Below are 16,946 nucleotides of genomic sequence, written 5' to 3' on the forward strand. Positions count from 1 at the left end.
CCATAGCTGCTTAAAATGCATAGACTCTGTGGATACTTTTTTGTGATATGTTTTTAAGCGTTTGATTCCATGTTCCAACAAATCCCGAGAAACTGTATCTGTAACAGTTTACATTGGGCCAATTACCTAGGAACATGGAGGGCCAAATTCCAAAATAGTTGCCCTGAGTGGAAGTTTGCCCTGATTACGAAAGACTTTCTTCAGGCCTTGCACAAAAGAAGTAAGTCACTTACACTGTCTATAACAGGATTCTGCTGGGGGTCAGATTCCAAAAGACCTGGTCTCAGTGTAAGTGGCCAGTTATGTTTAACATAGATGTTCTTGATAAAGATCTTGAATGGTGCATGTTATATCATGATTACTGTAGTTATTTAAAAGTTACATTTTAATAGCATAAACAGTTACGTTAGGTTGTCAATAATTAGTTGAATTTACTGGTTCTTATTGGTATGGTGGATGGTGGAAACAAATTGCAAAAACAAATGAGGTACCTCAACTTTTGAGTGCTTAAGCACATTGCAAAAGCAAACTTAAAGCAAGTTATAATTCACTGCAAATGTGAAATGTCATTCAAGGCAAAAGCAGTCTGAGTAAATAAAGAAGCAGGCACATTTCAGCTTTAACAGAAGGTATTGCTCTCTAAAAGGAAATGGTGTATGAACTGAAGTGCCATGGAATGGAAATGAAATACTTATGTCATTCCTTAACGGTTCTGTTTCCTAATATTTAGTGGACTGTTGAGATTAACCTAGTTTTCACCAGCAGCAGTTAGCAGTTGAAAAATAAATGGTGGCGTGAGAAAAGCTTTTACTAACAGTGAATGGATGGATGGTAGTACCTTAAGTAGGCATTTTTGTTGGCTATCCTTGCTGATTTAATGTAGCCCTGTAGAACTTTGTGTGACCAATAGGTGATCATCATTTTTAAGTCCATTTTCTATTATGCTGTGATTTCTGCCTAAAAATGCCCAGAATGTATGTGGAATAATTGCTGCATAGCTAGTTTACTTTGAAGAAGTTTAGTCAGTTCTGTAGTTGGAGAATTTGAATGCTGCAAGCTTGCCTGCTGTAAAGATTAACTTCGACTCCTAATGTGGCTCAAATTTAATCGGTATTGAAACCATTTGCATATTTTCCCTTTCCCGGTAACTGTGCAGTGCAAGCCAAGTACTTCTGTCTGAAGACATAAGTTTATTTAGTAAGAGATTGTTATGATCACAAATGACCCTTTTCAGGCATGACCCAGTGCGTAAACATGGTGTTACACACTTTGAAAACACCTGTTCTATTTTCAAAAATACAAGTATTCAACTGTAAGTCGGCTCCAGAGCATGGAACATTGCACAGTGGGAATAAAAATCCTACAACAGTGTGGCTCATAAAGTTTGTAAAACAATTTACTTTATAAATGAACCTTAACATCATGAAACATCTTGCGTAACTATAGAATTATATTAGTATTTTGAGAATTTCATTTGTTTTTAGGAGGTCTGCAGTGACCATGAAGATGTGTGTGTTTTGAGATTTGCTATTCTAATGTAGATTCTTAATTTCCAGTAACATTCCAAACCGTTCAACGTTTGTTTGCCCATACTGTGGAGCCAGAAACTTGGATCAGCAGGAATTAGTGAAGCACTGTATGGAGAATCATCGGAATGACCCTAATAAAGTTGTAAGTTGCCCATATTGTTTTGTGTTGGTAGCATTTTGTGTTCCATGTTTTCTGTTTAGTCAACTGATGAATTATTTAAACTGACAAATATCATAAGTGATGTTGTGGCAAGTGGGGGACTGAATACCCGCTTGAAAAGGGATATTACCTTACTTGCTTTGTTGTTCTTGTAAGTATGCTGACCACTAGATGCCTTTTCCCAAGTATAACTTTGAAGACAAAATGGCACAGTGGTAACTGCACAAAATACCAATAGGGAAAGGATGTGAAGGTGAATTTATATGAACAGTTGAAAGTGCATTGAAACAGGGAGGAAGAGAAATTCTGTAGTACGCAAGAAAGGCTGGATAGATAAAACTTGCAGTGCAAGGGTTCTGTAGAAGAAAACGGTTACAAGTAGAGGTGGGTGGAGAAGACATGGGCTGCCAGTAACGGGTGGTACATTGTGGGTCTTGATTTATAGGACTTTTGGAAAAGATCCTGAAAATAATGATGAGGTGGATTAGGTTTGGCAGTAATATGAATATTTTAATATTGTGAAAAAGGTTGAGCGGATGGAAATCTGTAGGAGGGGAGACTGGTAATATCATATGTTCTTCATTATATCACTGTTGGCACTAGTCATAACTACCGTGGGTTAGCTGTAGGTTTCGTCATTCTTCTAGAGCTCAGAACATTTCCCCCCTAGGCACAGCAAGACACACTGTCCTAGGATGTCATGATATTCCCAGTACTGATCTGGCAAGACACTGTCCTAGGATGTCATGATATTCCCAGTGCTGATCTGGCGTCTAACTCTGTCATTTTACAGCGTTCTCATTGTGTTACACGTTTGTCTTATGTTTTTGCATTGACAGAAAGGGACTAGCTTCATGGCATGGTTCACTCTGCTTCTTAGTTTGGGGATGTCAGCCTTGCGTCTGGTGTGAAAAAGCGCAGGTGCATTTATAGTAAGCAGATTACCACAGCTGCTATGTTTTTAGGTCAAGGTCGCATTGTTCAGTGGTGCTGTATCTGTCTGAAAATTTTACATCTGTAAGCGTCTTAACTAGGGAGTGTGCCCATGCAGCACTGCCTGGATGAAAGGAGACCTAAGGTGGCTTTCATGTGTTCCACTTTGGTAAATGCTGTAATGTCTTCAACATCCTCCTGAAAAAAAGTGCAAAAAGAAGGCAGGTAGGAATGTGTGAGATGTGAAGGAGGCATCCGATGTCCAACTCGGGCAAAGGTTGCTAGCTCTTTTAATTGCTTTCGTAATCCCTGAACTAACCCCTACTATTTCCCAGACTTCTTACTATGATTTAGAAGCCACCGTGCCTGTTGATGTCTCATCTGACTGGACTGAAGTTAGGGAATTGGTTTCCTTGGACACCCAGTTCCAGGTGGATGTGCATTTGTATATTTCTGTAGTGGATACAAAAACTCCTACTGTTTTCAGTGAAAGAAGATGTAGCCTTGCATTGCATTGCATGGCATGAAAGGCTAACCTTCCAGTATAGAAAGTTAGACTGCTGAAGCAGATTCTCCTCACATGAAGGCTTACTCGCTCTTTGTCAGTGCTTTCATTTCACACTGGGGGTTGTTGTTCTCCTGCTGCCTGTCTCGCTTCCTAGGCTTACTCAAAATGGTGGTTCATCTTGGCCTTAGGTCTGCTGAAGGTCATTTAGAGTCTGCATCCAGGTCTTGAACCTTCATTTATCTAGAGTTCCTCTTTCTAAAAGGGAAAAAAAACTTTCCTTTTCTTATTCTTAAAAATTGCTCTCAGACTTTTAGCTAAGATCACCTGTAATATGGCTGAGAAACCAACAGGTTTCAAAAAATGGACTTCCTGTTGGCATAAGATCCCAAACTCTGACGTCCACAGGGAGAGTGTCTACTGCCTCTGAGCTTCTCATCTGAACACAGACTGCTCCATTTTCACAACCTTTAATTCCAGGGCCCTTAGCAACCATAGACATAAGTTAGTCTTAACGGGATTGCTGCCACCTTCTTCTACACCAGGAGCTTATACCCCCACAAAATCATCGAAAGCCTCTCTGGACATGAAAGATTTAAGTACATGGTCTTGACTACTCCATTTTCAAAACTTCCTCAAAAGAAATCTGATCTGAAACAGATGCAGTTGGATCCCACTTCCTCGTATCCCACAGCTATTAATACAAAGTCTCCAGGAACCATGTCCCCATGGTTCACTCTAGAGCCTGTTTCTCTTTTGACTCCACTCTCCATTCCTTCAAGGGAATCCGACGAGAGTCTCTCGGCCACAGTCCACCAATTCCTCCATTAGGTCCTCCAGGAGCCTTTCAGAAGCCAAAGTGGGTAGGATAATGAAGTTTCTCAGAGCTTTGATTCAGAAGGAGGTTGTCCCAGCTCAATCTCCCATCAGATCCTTGAGCCTCCCTTCTACTTCTCATGCTGTGATCTCTCCTTCTCCAGTCTGAATGATTGCTTCAGAGCCCTCGAATCCGAGAGACCAAGAGTGTCAAAGTTGGATCTAAAGACATCTAGATCTTCGACTTCCCTGACTTGCTTTTCTCCAATTCCTTTAGATGAGGACTAGGCTAGGAGTTTAAGCATCAGCACTGGGTCTGGGGGGCTAGGTTCCATTCAGAGGTTGTCTGAGCCATCCCTGCCCCTTGGAGCTTTGATGTTGGACAGCTTGGGTCCATTTCCCCCCTTTGAGGTGCTCATCCAGGCAGGGTCGAGGAATGGTAGCATCTGCAGCTTTGGATCTGTGCAACCAGCTACAGCATCTCTTGGTCCTTCTGCCTTTTAGGTAGTGGAAAGGGTCTTCTCTTGTCCAAGGGATTCGACTACTCTGTCCTTTGATTCTATAACCCTGCCTTCTTGGGGTCCGAGCTCTGATCCTATCAGACCTTTTCCACATGGACAGTCGGCCCCATCAAACATCTAGACAATCCCCCTTGAGGACTTTCCCCTCTCTTCAGACATCTGTCCAGATTGTCCCACTGAGGATATTCCCAGAAAGAGAACATTTAAGAGGAGAAACTGACTCCCCTCAGGAGTCTCTCACCAGACACTGACCTCGATGAAGGGGAGGGGGTCCCCTAGATCTCCACCAGATGACTTCTTCAGAGATGTTTTAGAGATTCTCGGGCAAAAGGGTGGATGGTCATCTGATACCCCCTACCAAGAGGAGTCCATATTTCTGGCAGCTTTTGGGTCCAACCCGTGGGGTGTTTTGCCACGTTTCCATTCCTAGATTACTGACTTCTCACCAACCCAACCAGTTATCACCTAGAGAAAGCCAGGGAGTATTTGCTCTATTTGTGTCAATTTCTAGGCATCTCAGTCAACATCTGCAAATCTCATCTTCAACCTGTTCAGAGCCTGGAGTTCATAGGTGCTCAGCTGAACACAGCCTCTCTTCCACCACATTTGGGAAGGTTCCTATGGCCTGGTTTTATATGCACATTCTTCAATGGACCCTAGTTGTTTAGTGGTCAGTTCTTCATTATCCCTTGTCCTTTCTGATGACTCAGTCAAGTATGCAAAGAACGTGTACATTGATGGATGCAGTTGGACAAAGTTTTCCAAGTCCTCTCTCTTGTACTTTCGCCCCGCCCCCCCCCCCAGTAGCCACAGTAACTATGGATACCTCCCAGTTGGGGGGAGGGGATTTCTTGGGATAGACTGTCCCAAGGCACATGGTCCCCAGAAGAGACCAATTCACATATCGGTGTCCTGGAGATGAGCGTGATCCTCCTAGCATTACAGGCCTTGCAGGACATTCTTCCTCTTAGGACAATTGCTCTGCAAACCGACAACATGTCTGTGGTGTGCTATATCAGCAAAGAGGGGGGTAACCCAATCTTAACCCCTTTGTCGAGAGGCAATGAGAGTGTGACACTGGGCGATCTCCTCCACACGCTTTCTTATGGCAATGCACATACCAGGAAGTTCAGTGTTCTAGCGGACAAACCCAGCAGATCCATTCTGATGCCTTACTAGTGGTGTCTCAATCAGTGGAGGAGAGGATTTCCCATCTTTGGGGCCAACCTTGCTGCAACCTTTTTGCATCTCCCCACAACAAGTGCAACAAGTTTTTTTTGCCCTAATTTCCCCCCTCTGGGGGAGTCACTGAGAGATTTCCTAGTACACGTTTGGCCCTTCAGTCTCCTTTATGCTTATCCCCTGGTACCTCTAATTCCAAAATTCTTACAGAAAGCACTTTGGTTGAAGAGCATGGTTATCCTTCTTGTCCTCTCTTAGCCTTGTCAATTGTGGTTCCCCTTTCTTTGGTCTCAGCTTCATTATCCACTGCCCAATCCAGACCTGCTTTCTCACCTCTCTGGGATGGATCACCTGGACATTCCAGACTTCAAGTTGACTGCATGGTTTCTCCAATTCTGCTGATGGCTAGACAGCCCAGGCTTTCCTCTCCAGTCTGATAGATACTTTCTTCCTACAAGGCCTCTACAAGGAAAATTTACAAACGTAAACGGAAAAAAATCTCTAGTTGGGCTCTACAGAGGGAATTGGTCTCTCTTACTGCTCCTATCTCTGTGGTCCTAGCATTTTTTTTTTGTCTATTTTGTAAGAAGGCGCTAGTTTTTCTACTATCAAAGTGTAATTGGCAGCCATATATAATTTTCAGTCTTGAGAAAATGCTTCCTCAGTAGCTTTTTCAAATTTCTTCAAGGCTTTTCTAAAAGGTACTTTCTTGCTTAGGTCCCCAGTGAAGGACTCATCGCATGCCTGGGATTTGACAGTTATGCTGCAAGAGTTAACTCAGAAACCCTGATTTAAAATTGGAAAACGGCTTTTCTGGTGGCCATTACATCTGCAAGACGAGTTTCTGAACTCCAGGCTCTCTGTCTTTTCCAAATCTCCTTATTTTTCATAGACAGGGATGTTCATCGTGTTTCACTGTTAGTCATTACAATTTGGTTATCCTGCTGGCAGGCTACCTGCAGTCGGCCCGAGTTCCAAAGTCTGGGTCTGGCGTCGGTTGCCGTCACCTCCAACCTGACGTCAGTGCGCCAGAGGTATAAAAGATGCAGCTGACACCATTTTATTCAGTCTTTCTTGCCGCGCGGTGCCCGAAGCAAAAGCAGTTTGCAAGTGCCGGTTGGCCGACTCCTGAGATTTTCAAATTCGAATTTCAGATCCGAAGTCTTCATTAAAGCTAAGTACCCCGTTGGGGAAACTTTTTTCTTGCTCCAGACCGATGTCAGAAAAAGTTAATAGTTGTATTTCTTGTGGGAAGCAAATACCTCATAAGGATTTTCATTCTTACTGTATTCCTTGCCTAGGCCCTGACCACGACGTTGCTAGTTGTTGGTTTTGTGCTAGATTTAACCAACGCACTATTAAGTGTCGGTATGATTTTGCATTTCATTACTTTGGCAGAAGATTCAGTTGTATAATGCCGTCGGAACAGCCGACTACTGGAGTTTATAAAAAGCGCAAAGAAAAAGAAAAGAACAGGCATCAGAGGTCCAAAACCGATGACAAGGCTTCCGTTAGGCCTGTCGCCGGTTCTCAGTGAGGTGCTTTCGCAGCCCCTGATGCCCGCTACCTCAGAGCCACAGGCCGCTTCCGACTCCCACGTGGAGCCGACTAGGCCGCTGGAAACTCAAGGTATTGGACACTCTGTAACTATTCCCTCAGATGGGTCCGGAGCCGCTGAGCAGGCATCGGCTTCTGAGGGTGTTTTCAGGCCTACACAGTTGTATGTAAAGCCATCTTCAGCTTCAAAAGCAAAGACTAAAGCAGCTCTAAAGACAAAGAAACAAGTACAGCATTCTTCTGGACAGGCCTGCATGCCTAAAATACAGATGCTTAAAATGGCCGAAGACCTAATTACTTTGATCAGGGGTTCCCATTCCCCTCTTGATAAGAGGCCTAGGCAAGAGATAGAATATGAATCTTCAGAATAGGTTTCCATTTCTTCTGATTCTTCTTCTGAACAGGAATATTCCCTTCCTCCCTATGAGGACTCTGATGCTGAAGAATCTATCCCTTCAGCCTCACCTCCTGAGGATTATTCTTTTGGGGAGACCCTGCATACTATGAGGGAGCATTTCCACTGGGAGAGCCAAGATTACTCAGAATCCAAGAAAAGGCTCAGAGACTTCCTTTTATTACCCCAGCACAGGCCCCTTGCTATTCCTCCTGTTTTAGACATTGTAGATGATGTATTTTCAGAGTCCAGTCTGTCTCCTGACTCTCTACCACCAGCTTCTGTTAAGCCAGACAGATACTACAGGGTTCCTGATTCTCATAAATTTCTTTGCAAAACCCTGCTGCTGACCCAGAAACTATTTCTCAGGGTCCCAAGGGGGTCAAGTCTTCCACTGCAAAAAACCCATCCCCTCTGATAGGGATTCAAGGGCTCTGGACAGATGGGGGAAAAAGGTTTATACTTCTGCTACCTTGGCTGTAAGAGCTTTAAATTGTCAGTTTCATATGCTTAAATATCAGCAATACCTTATGTCACAGCTTGAACAGAAAATGTTGACAAATTCAGAATGTGCAGAAAACAAAGAAATGCAGGATTTATTGCATGCAGCTGAACAAGTGGGAAAGCATACTTTGCAATGTGGTTTTGATTCTCTAGAGGCCTCCTGCAGGGCCGCAGTTACAGGTTCTGTCATTAGGAGGCATGCTTGGTTAAAAGAACAGAATCTGCCCGATCATGTTAAAGCAAAGTTATTAGATGCTCCATTACAACATACCTTGTATGGTATTAAAGCAGAAGAGGTGTTGAAGAAAATGGAGGACAAAGCTAAATCTATGCAAACACTGAAGGATTCTTACAGGTACAGCCTCCCAGATTTAGCAGGAACTGGCCTACAAAGAATTGGTCCTTTCCAGTGTCAGACAGGCCACAAAGAGGCAGATACACCCGCCCCAGAGGCAGATCACAGCCCCAAGGCTCATACAGCCCTAAACAATGGGGTGCTTCTACCTCCAAAAGTGGAGAGGAAAAATCACAGCCATACAGGAAACGGTCTCAATGACTTTCCCCTGCCAGCACCAAGCACTTATCTTCTGGCAGCTCCTTTGGGGGGAAAACTAGCACTTTTTTCACAAAATTGGCACATGATCACCCAGGACAAATGGGTCTTAGATATCGTATCTCAAGGATACAGGTTCCACTTTCACACCCTGCCAAGGCCAAACGGTATGCCAGACCTGCCACGCAATCAATGGGCATAGGCACAAAAACAAGTTTCATCCCTCATGGACATGAGAGCCATTCAGCAAGTACCACAGCAAGAGCAGGGACAAGGATTTTACTCAAGGCTATTCTTGGTACCCAGAAAGGACAAAGCCTGGTGACCAATACTGGACCTCTCTATCCTAAACACATTCCTGGATATTCCAAAATTCAAAATGTTAACTCTGCAGCAGCTTCTGCCCATGCTAGGCAAGAAGGCTTGGCTTGTGACTTTAGACCTAAAGGAGGCATACCTGCATGTCCCAATCAGACAATCATGCAGAAGATACCTCATATTTATAGCTGGCTCAATGCACTACCAATTCTTTGCACTACCCTTTGGCTAATCTACTGTGCCCAGGGTCTTCACAAAATGCCTGGCACCAGTAATTGCATTTTGCAGACAGAGGAATACAAATATATCCTTACTTGGACGACTGCCTTATTCAAGCAGAGAACAAGGACATCCTACTACAGCATCTGGCGTTTGTAAAAAGATTACTAACAGGTCTAGGGTACACAGTAAATGAAAAGAAATCAAAACTCTTACATTCTCAAGCGATAATATTCCTGGGTGCAAGCTTAAATACAACTGCCCAGATGGCTTATCTCACGCCAGACAAACACAGACAACTGACTACTTTTTTCAAAATGTTGGCAACAAAGACCCAGTTATCTGCAAGAAAAATTCTGCAGGCTTTGGACTTCATGGCATCCTGCATATTGCTAATTCCATATGCAAGACTGCATATGAGGAAACTTCAGTGGTATCTGAAAAGTGTTTGGACTCAACATTGCCACAGCCTGGAAACAATAATTACCCTCATTCCCTGCCTGCAACAGGAGTTTCGATGGTGGGCAAAAATCTGTCACCTCAACACAGGACAGCCATTCACCTTACCCCACAGTCAGGCAGACATTGACAATGGATGCATCAGATTATGCCTGGGGTGCCCATATGGCAGGAAGATGTATTCAGGGCACATGGTCCGCAAGTCAAATGCATCTACATATCAATCAAAAAGAGATGCTAGCTGTTCAGAATGCCCTGACAGCCTTCAAGGATCAACTTCATCCAGGACAACTACTGATAAAGACGGACAATACTACAGTCATGTGGTACATAAACAAGCAGGGGGGCACGCATTCCTACCCCCTCTGCAGATTAGCCATGAACTTGTGGGACACAGCACTGACTTACCAAGTACATCTGCAAGCACAATTCCTGCCAGGAAGGATAAATACTCTGGCAGATTTAACTAAGCAGAAACCTAATGGATCCCCACGAGTGGAAATTGGATCCACAAGTCTTCAGCATGATAACAAGGAACTGGGGATGCCCGGACATAGACCTATTTGTCTCCCCTCACAACTGTCAACTACAGAGATTCTGCACAAGGACTTCTCACAAGCAAGCATGGAAAGTGGATGCTCTATCTTTCAGCTGTAAAAATCTAACGGTATATGCCTTTCCTCCTCTGCCTCTCCACCCCAAGGTACTCCTCAAGGTCAGACAAGAGAAGCCAAAAATGATGCTGATTGCCCCAGACTGGCCCTGCCAGCATTGGTACCCAATCCTAAAGAGCTTGTCTCAATGCCTAGCTTGGACATTGCCTCAAATTCCTCACTTATTGACCCAACAAGACAGTCCGATACTGCACAGCCAACTCAGGACCTTAAACCTGGCAGCATGGCAGATAATGTAGCCATTCAAGACACACCTCTCTAAAGCAGTGATGGATGTTATTTTGGAGGCCAGGAGGCCTAGCACCAGAAAATCTTATGCAGAAAAATGGAAGAGATTCTGTGCTTGGAACCAGGCACTAGGTATTGACACGACTGTTCCAAATATTCCTCAGATTTTGCAATACTTAACTGAGATGCTGGATAAAGGCCTTTCCTTTTCATCAATTCAAATTTATGCCTCTGCCATTTCAGCTCATTACAACACAGAACCACCTATTTTTTCTCATCCTTTGCTAAGGCAGTACCTCGGAGGGGCCAAAAACATAAGACCTCCAAGGAGAGCACCAATACCTGCTTGGGACCTCAACTATGTCTTGGAAAAACTCACACTGCCTCCTTTTGAGCCAGCCTCTGCAGCTGATATAAAATTCTTATCCTGGAAAACAGCTCTGCTCCTAGCAATAACCTCCGCTAGATGAGTCTCAGAGTTACAGACACTCATGGCTGTGGAACCTTTCATCATTTTCCATCCTGACAGGGTTTCTCTAAGGACAAACCCTACATTTATGCCTAAGGTAGTGTCCAGTGTGGCCCTTAACCAAACAATTAATTTGCCTACCTTTTACCCAAACCCACAGAATAAGGGTGAGAGACTTGTGCATTCTTTGGACATTTTCAGGCAGCTACGCTTCTACTTGGACAGAACCAAAGCTTTCAGAAAGACTGAACAACTTCTAGTGGCATATGCCGCAGGATCACAAGGAAAGCCTATCTCAAAACAGACGGTTTCAAAGTGGATAGGCCACTGCATTCGTTTCTGCTATTCACAACATGGCAAATCAGTGCCTAAGGGCATTAGGCCACATTCAACCAGAGCAGCAGCCTTCCTCAGAGGAGTACCAACCAAAGACATCTTAGAGGCTGCAACTTGGAGTTTAGTGCATACTTTTACAAAGCACTATCACTTACCTCTCTACTCTAAATCCAGGGCAGGCTTTGCCACTGCAGTTCTGCAGGGCTTGATAGCCTCTCCTAATCCTATTTAGCCAGCCTCCCAACTTTAGCTTTGGGATTCAACCCAATTGTAATGACTGCAACAATGAAACACGATGAACATAGTACAGTGGTGTACCTACCATAAATGTAGATGTTCGAGTGTATTCACTGTTGCAGTCCAGGTTACCCTCTCACCATCATCCTCATTTCCTTGCTGGGACTTGTCTGTACTTCTCTAGTCTATACAACCTATGTGGTGTATTTGCTTGTAGATGAAGGAAAAGTTGTTTTTTGTGTATGCATGCTTATTGGCATAATTTAGCGTACCTTTTTAGGGGCACCTGACATCTGGGGCAAGAAAAACTGAATAAAATGGCGTTGGCTGCATCTTTTATACCCCTGGTGTACTGACGTCAGGGAGGAGGCAACAGCAACCGACGCCGGACCCAGACTTTGGAACTCAGGCCGACTGCAGTTAGCCTGCCAGCAGGATAACCCAATTGTAATGACTGCAACAGTGAATACACTCGAACATCTACATTTATGGTAGGTACACAACTGTACTTTATCTTGCATACCAATCCATCTTTTTTACCTAAAGTAGCCTCCAATATGAATATTAACCAAGTAATTACTTGGCCTGTTTTCTTTCTCGGCTTTACTAACAGATGAGAATATATGCTTTATCTTTTAGATGAACATAGGCAACTATGTTTTATCTCCACAGAACAAAATATTTCAGGAAGTCGGAATAATTTGTTTTTCTCCTTCTCCCCTAACAAATTGGGCTCACCAGTTTCTAAAATTGCCCTTGCCGAATGGCTTACTAATTGTATTTGCTTTACAGTCAGCAAGGTCTGTCCCTACCCAGACCTCCTAAAGCACACTTCACCAGGTCAATGGCTACCTCTTCCACCTTTTGGTCTAGAACTTCTGTTAACGACATTTGTGCAGCAGCTACCTGGTCTAATGCCCATACCTTTATTGCTCATTACAAATTGGATTGGACTTCCAGGAGCAGAGCTGCCTTTGGTTCTGAAGTACTCGAGTATCCTTCCTTGAGGGCCACTCACAGGCCACATAGCTGGGGACACTGTTCCAATCTTTGTGGAATGAATGAAAAGGGCAGCATTGTACGTTAGTAATGTATTCAAAATAACTATGCTTCTGTGTTGTACATTTTCCTTCTTCCTCAACTCCCCATCTTCCTTCCCCCTTCCTATTGTCTCTGGGAATTACCTTGTGGTTGTTGTAGAACTTCTGTTCCTGGTTTGAGCTCCAGTTCTGCTACTACTGTTCTTTCTTTGACTATGCTTAGGATTAATTACTCCTAGGGCTTATAAGGCAGCAAACTTGATCTGAGGTATGGCAGGTTGGCTGGGGCATTATGGGTAGAGGGAGGAGCTTGAGAGTTGGATCCAAGAGTATTGTAAATGCGATCCAGTTGCTGTGGAAGAAAGAAAATGGACAACTCAGATGCATAGTTATAGTGAGTACAAAACTTTAGTTGCTTGTCTAGTGCCAGGATCCATCAGATCCCATAGGTGCTCAAGTCCATAAACAAATACTAGTATGACTCTGTCATAGTATGTGTGGGTGTCACTGACTTGATGTTCATCGTGTTACACTGCTGCAGTCATCAGACTTGGGTTATCCTGCTGTCAGGTGGTCCCGCAGTCGGCCAGAGTTCCAAAGTCTTGGTCCGGTGTCGGTTGCTGTCGCTTCTTCCCTGACGTCAGTGTGCCAGGGGTATACAAGAGCCATCCAACGCCATTTTCTTCAGTCTTTCTTGCTACGCGGTGCCCGAAGCAGAAGCAGTTTGCAAGTGCCGGTCGGCCGACTCCTGAGATTTTCAAATCGAATTTCAGACCAAAGTCTTCAATAAAGCTAAGTACCCCTTTGGGGAACCTTTTCTTGCCTCAGTCAGATGTCAGAAAAAGTTAACAATTGCATTTCTTGTGGGAAGCAAATACCTCATAAGGACTTTCATTCTTACTGTATTCCTTGCCTAGGCCCAGACCACGATGTCACAGGTTGTCGGTTTTGTGCTAGGTTTAACAAACGAACTATTAAACGTCGGTTTGATTTCGCCCGACATTATTTTGGTAGGAAATTTAATTATACCATGCCGTCGGAGCAACCGACGACCGGAATGCATAAAAAATGCAAAGATAAGGACAGGCAGCCGAAACCCAAACCAGACTCCGAGGTCTCTGCTGGCCCAGTCGCTGGTTCTCCGGTTTTCAGTGAGGCGCCTACGCAGCCCCTGACGACAGCTGATTTTGAACCCCAGGTGGCATCCGATTCCCAAGCGGAGATTACTAGGCCTCCACAGCCTTTGCCTTTAGGTCATTCCGACTCCATGGCTGAAGGAGATTCTGGTGCAGTTGAAATGCCTTCAGTTGCAGAAGGTGTCTTCAGACCGACTACACTCACTATTAAATCCTATGCAAAGCTGAAATCTCCTTTAAAAGCAAACAAGACTGTACAGCAGTCTCCAGTACAAGGCCCCATGCCTAAGAAACAGATGCTTAAAATGGCTGAAGACTTAATTACCCTAATCAGGGGTTCCCATCCCCCTCCTGATGAAAGGCCTAGACAGGAGGAGGACTACGCTTCCTCTGACCAGGTTTGTTTCCTCGGATTCTTCTGAGGAACAGGAATACTCTTTTCCCCCTTATGAAGACTCTGATGCTGAAGAGTCTATTCCTTCAGCATCTCCCCCAGAAGACTACACTTTTGGAGAAACTGTACATACCATGAGGGAACATTTTCCACTGGGAAGGCCAGGATTACTCTGATTCTAAGAAAAGGCTCCGAGAGTTCCTTTTACTACCCCAGCACAGACCACTTGCTATTCCACCCGTGTTAGACATTGTGGATGATGTTTATTCAGAATCTAGCATTAACCCAGATTCACTACCTCAGACAGATATTACAGAGTCCCTGACTCACACAAATTCCTATATAAAAACCCTGTTGCTGACCCAGAAACCATTTCCCAGGGTCCCAAAGGGATTAAGGCCTCTACTGCTAAAAATCCTGTACCCTCTGAAAGGGATTCTAGAGCACAAGACAGATGGGGAAAGAAAGTATATACCTCAGCTACTCTAGCTATGAGTGCCTTAAATGGCCAGTTTCACATGCTGCCTTATTCGAGCAGAAAGCAAGGACATTCTTTTAAAGCATCTGGCGTTTGTCAAAAACCTATTAAGTTGCCTAGGGTACACAGTATACGAAAAGAAGTCAAAACTAGTGCCCTCACAAGACATAATATTCCTGGGTGCCAGCTTAAATACAATGGCCCAGATGGCTTATCTCACGCCAGACAAGACTCAATACTTCAAAATGATGGCAACAAAGACCCAACTCCCTGCAAGAAAACTTCTGCAGGCCTTGGGATTCATGGCATCTTACATACTACTAATACCATATGCAAAACTGCATATGAGGAAATTACAATGGTACCTGAAAAGCGCATGGACTCAACACAGCCATAGCTTGGAAACAATAATACCACTCATTCCTTGCCTTCAACAGGAGTTTCTATGGTGGGCTCAGGCATATCACCTCAACAAGGGTCAGCCTTTTACCTTGCCCACAGCCAGGCAAACTATAACAACAGATGCATCGGATTATGCCTGGGGAACACACATGGCAGGACAGTGTATTTAGGGCAAATGGTCTGCAGATCAAAGGCATCTACATATCAATCAAAAAGAGATTCTAGCTGTACAAAATGCCCTAACAGCTTTCAAGGACCTCCTACATCCAGGACAACTCCTAATAAAGACGGACAACACCACGGTGATATGGTACATAAACAAACAAGGGGGCACACATTCCTACCCCCTATGCAGGCAGGCAATGACCTTGTGGAACACAGCACTGACCTACCAAGTTTAACTACAAGCACAATTCCTGTCAGGAAAGAAAAACACATTGGCAGACGATCTAAGCAGAAACATCATAGATCCTCACGAGTGGAAACTAGATCCACAAGTATTCGCAATGATAACTCAAAAATGGGGGAGCCCAGATATAGATCTGTTTGCCTTCCCCCAAAACTACCAACTACGGAAATTTTGCACAAGGAAATACCACATAATAGCTTGGAAAGTGGACACCCTCTCATTCAGTTGGAAAACATTAACAGTGTATGCCTTTCCTCCACTGCCTCTTCTGGCAAAGGTGCTGCTGAAAGCCAGATTAGAGAGGCCACAAATGATACTCCTTGCTCCAGACTGGCCACATCAACACTGGTATCCAATAATAAGGAACATGGCTCAAGGCCCACCATGGATTTTATCTCAAATTCCTCAGCTGCTCACTCAGCAAAACAATCAGATTCTACACAGCTAGCTCAAGACTTTAAATCTGGCTGCATGGCAAATTACCTAAACAAGCAGTCAACACTTCTCTCTAAAGCTGTTATGGACATCATTCAGGAGGCCTGGAGGCCAGGAGGCCCAGCCCCAGGAAAGCCTATTCAGACAAATGGAAAAGATTTTGCACCTGGAACCAGGTTAAAGGCCAAAATCCCCTTGTCCCAAATATTCCTCAGATTCTACAATATTTAACTGAGATGTTGCACAAAGGACTTTCCTTTTCATCTATTAAGATCCACGCCTCAGCTATTTCAGCTCAGTACAACACGGATCCTCCTATATTTTCACATCCATTACTAAAACAGTACCTCAGAGGGGCTAAGAACATAAGACCACCCTGGAGAGCACCAACACCAACTTGGGATCTCAACTTTGTTTTGGAAAAACTTACACTACCGCCCTGTGAGCCAGCTTTTACAGCTGACTTACAGTTTCTATCATGGAAAACTGCCCTGCTGCTAGCAATAACTTCAGCACAAAGAGTCTCGGAGCTACAGGCCCTAATGGCAGTGGAGCCTTTCATCATTTTTCATCAAGACAGAGTCGCTTTACGAACTAACTCTTCCTTTATGCCAAAGGTGGTATCCAGTGTGGCCCTAAACCAAACCATTCATTTGCCCGCCTTTTATCCAAACCCCCAGAACAAAGGGGAAAGGCTCCTACACTCTTTGGACATTTACAGGCAATTACGTTACTACTTGGATAAAACTAAGGCTTTCAGAAAATCTGACCAGCTCTTTGTATCCTATGCTGCAAGATCACAAGGAAAAGCAATCTCAAAACAGACCATTTCAAAATGGATAGGACATTGTATCCGTTTCTGCTACACACACCATGGGAAACCTGTACCTGGTAACATTAGGCCCCATTCCACCAGGGCTACAGCAACATCAACAGCCTTTCTCAGAGGGGTACCAACCAAGGATATTTTGGAGGCTGCAACTTGGAGTTCAGTGCACACCTTCACCAAGCACGATCACTTACCTCTATACTCTAAAACCAGAGCTGGCTTTGCCACT

At 44.1% G+C, this 16,946-nt stretch overlaps 1 protein-coding gene across 2 annotated transcripts in view; it reads left to right on the plus strand.

The window, feature by feature from the left end:
* Positions 1-16,946, plus strand: part of RNF166 (ring finger protein 166) — a 341,673-nt gene that overhangs the window by 203,207 nt on the left and 121,520 nt on the right. For both annotated transcript variants that reach the window (XM_044081706.1, XM_044081707.1), the window contains exon 4: positions 1,557-1,671. In XM_044081706.1, the coding sequence (XP_043937641.1) occupies positions 1,557-1,671 (115 nt within the window). The remainder of the gene's footprint in view (positions 1-1,556; positions 1,672-16,946) is intronic.

Source organism: Protopterus annectens, chromosome 8.part1 (genome assembly GCF_019279795.1).
Source record: "Protopterus annectens isolate FY-2018-M chromosome 8.part1, PAN1.0, whole genome shotgun sequence".
NCBI classification, from domain to species: Eukaryota; Metazoa; Chordata; order Ceratodontiformes; family Protopteridae; genus Protopterus; species Protopterus annectens.